At 43.4% G+C, this 4,879-nt stretch overlaps 1 protein-coding gene across 1 annotated transcript in view; it reads left to right on the top strand.

Annotated features, from left to right (window-relative positions):
- Ywhae (tyrosine 3-monooxygenase/tryptophan 5-monooxygenase activation protein, epsilon) overlaps nucleotides 1-4,879 on the top strand; it is a 53,510-nt gene that overhangs the window by 43,048 nt on the left and 5,583 nt on the right. The window contains exon 5 of the mRNA XM_013016524.1: nucleotides 697-833. Within this exon, the coding sequence (XP_012871978.1) occupies nucleotides 697-833 (137 nt within the window). The remainder of the gene's footprint in view (nucleotides 1-696; nucleotides 834-4,879) is intronic.

Here is a 4,879-nt window from a genome sequence, read left to right as displayed (position 1 = left end):
GTGGTGCTGAGGAATCGAACCCAGGGCCTCATGCATGCAAGGCAAGCACTCTACCACTGAGCCAACTTCCCGGGCCATCTATTTTTCTTTTCTATCGTTGTTACTACTACTCATGGTAATAACTAAAAGACCATTAGCTAACTTTTTAATATTTTTTTTTGGTGGATAGTGGAGCTTAAACTGGGCCTATGCGCTGTCCCTCAGTTCTTCAGTCAAGGCGAGCGTTCCTACCACTTGAGCCACAGCGCCATTTCCAGTTTTCTGATGGCTAATATTGGAGATGAGTCTGATGGACTTTCCTGCTTAGGCTGGCTTTGAATTGCCATCCTCAGATCTCAGCCTCCTGAGTAGCTAGGATTACAGACGTGAGCCACTGATGCCTTTTTTTGGTTGGTCATGGGGCTTGAACTCTGGGCCTGGGCACTGTTCCGGCGCTCTTCAGTTCAAGGCGAGCTCTTCAGCTCAAGACGAGAGCTCTGCCCCTTGAGCCACAGCACCACTTCCTGTTTTCTGGTAGTGTATGGAGATAGGAGTCTCACAGAGTTTCCTGCGCAGGCTGGCTTTGAACCGTGATCCTCAGATCTCAGCCTTCTGAGCAGCTAGGATTACAGGCGAGAGCCACTGGTGTCCAACTCCTGATGACTTTTTATAGGTACTATTTTAGTTTTTTAACTTTAATTCTTACGTTTATTTCAGGTTGGCAAAAGCAGCTTTTGATGATGCAATTGCAGAACTGGATACTCTGAGTGAAGAAAGCTATAAAGACTCTACACTTATCATGCAGTTGTTACGTGATAATCTGACACTATGGACTTCAGACATGCAGGGGGATGGTAAGCAAACTTTGAGAAGTTAGGTCTTTTAGTTCTTAGGTTATTTTAGAAATGACTTTGTATTTCTATAAACTATAGTTTCCACTTAGTGCCTTTCTGTTAATAAACTATTTAAATTTTAATTACTGTCTTCATAAAAAATGAAACAAAAGAAGTATGGTGTTTAATATTGTAAAGTGAAAATCTGTGAAGACATGACTTTTTTTGTCAGTTGTGGGGTTTGAACTTCTGGGTCTGGGCACTGTCTCTCAGCTCTTCAGCTCAAGGCAAGCACTCTACCACTTGAGCCACAGCGCCACTTCCAGTCTTTCTGGTGGTTTATTGGAGATAAGAGTCTCATGAACTTTTCTTGCCTGGGCTGTCTTTGAACTGTGATCCTCAAATCTCAGCCTCCTGAGTAGGATTACAGACGTGAGCCACCTCTGTTGGGCAAGAAAGGACTTTTATTATTTTTACATTGCTAGGGATTGAACCCCCAGCCTCATGCTTGCTAAGCAAGTACTTCAGTTAGAATCCTAGTCCTGGAAAAGGGAAGGAAGCCTTTTGCTAGTATTCGAATTTTTAAAGTTTTTCTTTCAATTTATTTTTATTTTTGTTTATCATGGGGCTTAAACTCAACATGGGGCACTGTCTGAGCTTTTTTGCTCAAGGCTAGTATTCTACCACTTTACTGCTGATTTATGAATCTTACAGATTTTCCTACCAGGGCTGACCATCAAAATGTGATCCTTACATCTCAGCTTCCTAAGAGCTAAGATTATAGCCATGAGCCACTGGTGCTAATTGTTTTCAAATTTATAAAAAGTTTTGTTAATCGACTTACTTCACACTGTGTTTTGAAGGCTAGATAATATAAGCAATATGGGGAGAAAGCAGTGGGTACAGGGAGCCCCATTGAGGTTAAAATAGTTAATTGGGGCTGGGCATTGGTGGCTTCTATCTGTAATCCTAGTTACTCAGGATGCTGAGATCTAAAGATCAAGGTTCAAAACCAGCTCAGGCAGGAAAGTCAGATTATTTTGGGGATGGGTTCTGTTGTGGGATTAACTTGGGGCCTGGGTGCTGTCACTGAGCTCTTTTTGCTCAAGGCTGATTCTCTACCACTTGTAGCCATAGTGCCACTTCCTGTTTTCTGGTGGTTAATGGGAAATAAAATTCTCACAGACTTTCCTGCCCAGGTTGGCTTCAAACCACAGTCTTTAGATCTCAGCCTCCTTAGTAGCCAGGATTATATATGTTAGCCACTAGTGCCCAGCTGTGAGACTCTTTATTTCCAATTACCCACCAAAAAACCGGAAGTGGTACTGTGGCTTAAAATGGTAGAGCACTAGCCTTTTAGCAAAAGAACTCAGTGAGAGCACCTGGGCCCTGAGTTCAAGCCCCACAAGCAACAACATAAGTTACTTAGGGAATATCTTCATTGTGGAAATCTGGAAAGGAGCTTACTTTCTCTTTGAATTATATAGAGAAGTGAATTGTTGCCATCTTTCGGTCTCTATTTAAGAGGTATAATGTGCCTGTCATTAAGTTTTCAGTTGGAAATAGAGCATTTTACAAAACTTAATTTGTGATTTGGTATGTGAGTGTTGTGTGTGCAAATGGTAATTTTATATTTAAAATTACAAATGTCACATGTGTTGATTTTTGAAGATTTCTTTCTATCTTGGAAGACTTTTGCTTCCCCTTTCTCCTCTCCCCTCCCCCTCCCACCTTTCTTCTTTTTGGTGCTGGGGATAGAATCCAGGTCCTTGTGCTACATGATAAATAACATGTTTTGCCACTTAGTGATACCCTTATCCCTAAAGATAATTTGTTTTTGTTTTTGTTTTTTTTTTTTGCCAGTTGTGGGGCCTGAATTCTGGGCCTGGGTGCTGTCCCTCAGCTCTTCAGCTCAAGGCTAGCACTCTACCACTTGAGCCACAGCGCCACTTCCAGCTTTTTTTTTCTGCTTATGTGGTGCTGAGGAATCGAACCCAGGGCCTCATGCATGCAAGGCAAGCGCTCTACCACTGAGCCACCTTCCCAGCCCCTAAAGATAATTTGTTTCTGTGTAGATGGCAATGGAGTATAATGTGACCATTCATTATGAGATAATGTAGTTGCTGGTATGGATTGGAAATCAAGTTTGTTAATAGAGCTAAAATTTCATTGAGAGCTATCCAAACTGAAGAAAATGTATTCCTTCATAATTTGTCTTTGTTGGTCAGAAATGGTAAAACTTTTCAAAAACTACCTCTGAAAGTGTATATCCAGGCATGTGTGTTCCCGGTTTCTTTCTTAAAGATGAGTCAGATTTCTGGCTATGGAACTATGACAATTAGGCAGCTCAGCTTCTTTTTTTTTTTTTTTTTGTCGGTCGTGGGGCTTGAACTCTGGGCCTGGGCGCTGTCCCTCAGCTCTTCAGCTCAAGGCGAGCGCTCTACCACTTGAGCTATAGCGCCACTTCCGGTTTTCTGGTGGTTTATTGGAGATAGGAGTCTCACAGTCTTTCCTGCCCGGGCTGGCTTTGAACCGCGATCCTCAGATCTCAGCCTCCTGAGTAGCTAGGATTACAGGCGTGAGCCACCAGCGCCCGGCGGCAGCTCAGCTTCTAAAACTCCCTAGCTCTGTTGAGTAAATACAATGTATTTTTGTTATGATATGTAACCTATTTACACACTTCCAACACTGCTAGATGGAGCTACAGAATACTTTTCCACATAGCACTTCAAAGACTAGCCGTTGGAATGCAAAACCAATTTATCATCTCTGAGCTAGGATTATTCTAGATTTAAATTTGTTTATATTTTAATCAAGAATGGCCAAACAGCCGTGCAGTCTTCACAGTTGATGATTTGAGAACACTAGTATCTCTGTCTCTTTTAGGGGGTGAAAAGCATGTGCACAGTTTGGTAAATGGTCTTAGTCATTTCTCTTTCCTAAACTGTTTTAAACCTGGAGATATTTTAAGGGTGAAGTAAAATAAATATTATCTGGAGTAAAATACTTTTCTGTATGTATGTGATACCCAGTGCCAGGGATTTATGGCCACTCAGCCACGCAGGATGCTAAGATCTGAGGATTACTGTTCAAAGCCAATCTCTGTAGGAAAGTCTGTGAGATACTTTTTCTAATTAACCGTGAAAAGGCCAGAAGTAGCCAGTTGTTGGTAGCTCACACCTATAATCTTAGCTACTCAGGATGCTGAAATCTGAGGATTGCAAAGCCAGCCTGGGCAGGAAAAGACTTTTTGTTTTTTGGTTGTGGGGCTTGTATTTGGGACCAGGATGCTGTCCTTGAGCTTCTTTGTGCTCAAGGCTCAAGCCCTCAGCGCCACTTCCAGTTTTTGAGTGGTTAATGGGAAATAAGAGTCTCATGGAGGGCTGAGAAGGTGGCTTAGTGGTAGAGCGCTTGCCTTGCATGCATGAGGCCCTGGGTTCGATTCCTCAGCACCACATAAGCAGAAAAAAAAAGCCGGAAGTGGCGCTGTGGCTCAAGTGGTAGAGTGCTAGCCTTGAGCTGAAGAGCTGAGGGACAGTGCTCAGGCCCAGAGTTCAGGCCCTACGACCGGACCAAAAAAAAAAAAAGAGTCATGGACTTTCCTAGCTGGAGCTAGCTTTGAACCGAGATCCTCAGATCTCAGCCTGAGTAGCTAGAACTGCAGGTGAGAGCCACTGGCACCACACCTGGAAAAGCCTTTTTCGAGTGATTCTTTTATCCAATTAACTACAAAAAGCTCATGCTTGGATTCCTAACTACTCAGGATGCTGAGGTCTGAGGATCACTGTTCGAAGCCAGCCTGGACAGGAAAGTCTATGAGACTCCTATCTCCAGTAAACTAGTTAAAAACAAAAAGGTGAAAGTGGAGCTGTGAGCCGGACGCTGGTGGCTCACGCCTGTAATCCTAGCTGCTCAGGAGGCTGAGATCTGAGGATCGAGGTTCAAAGCTAGCCCGGGCAGGAAAGACTGTGAGAATCCTATCTCCAATAAACCACCAGAAAACCGGAAGTGGCGCTGTAGCTCAAGTGGCAGAGCGCTCGCCTTGAGCTGAAGAGCTGAGGGACAGC

Source organism: Dipodomys ordii, unplaced genomic scaffold, assembly GCF_000151885.1.
Source record: "Dipodomys ordii isolate 6190 unplaced genomic scaffold, Dord_2.0 Scaffold31, whole genome shotgun sequence".
NCBI classification, from domain to species: domain Eukaryota; kingdom Metazoa; phylum Chordata; class Mammalia; order Rodentia; family Heteromyidae; genus Dipodomys; species Dipodomys ordii.
The sequence above is the reverse complement of the archived record's forward strand: the minus strand, read 5'-3'. Positions and strand labels throughout refer to the sequence as shown.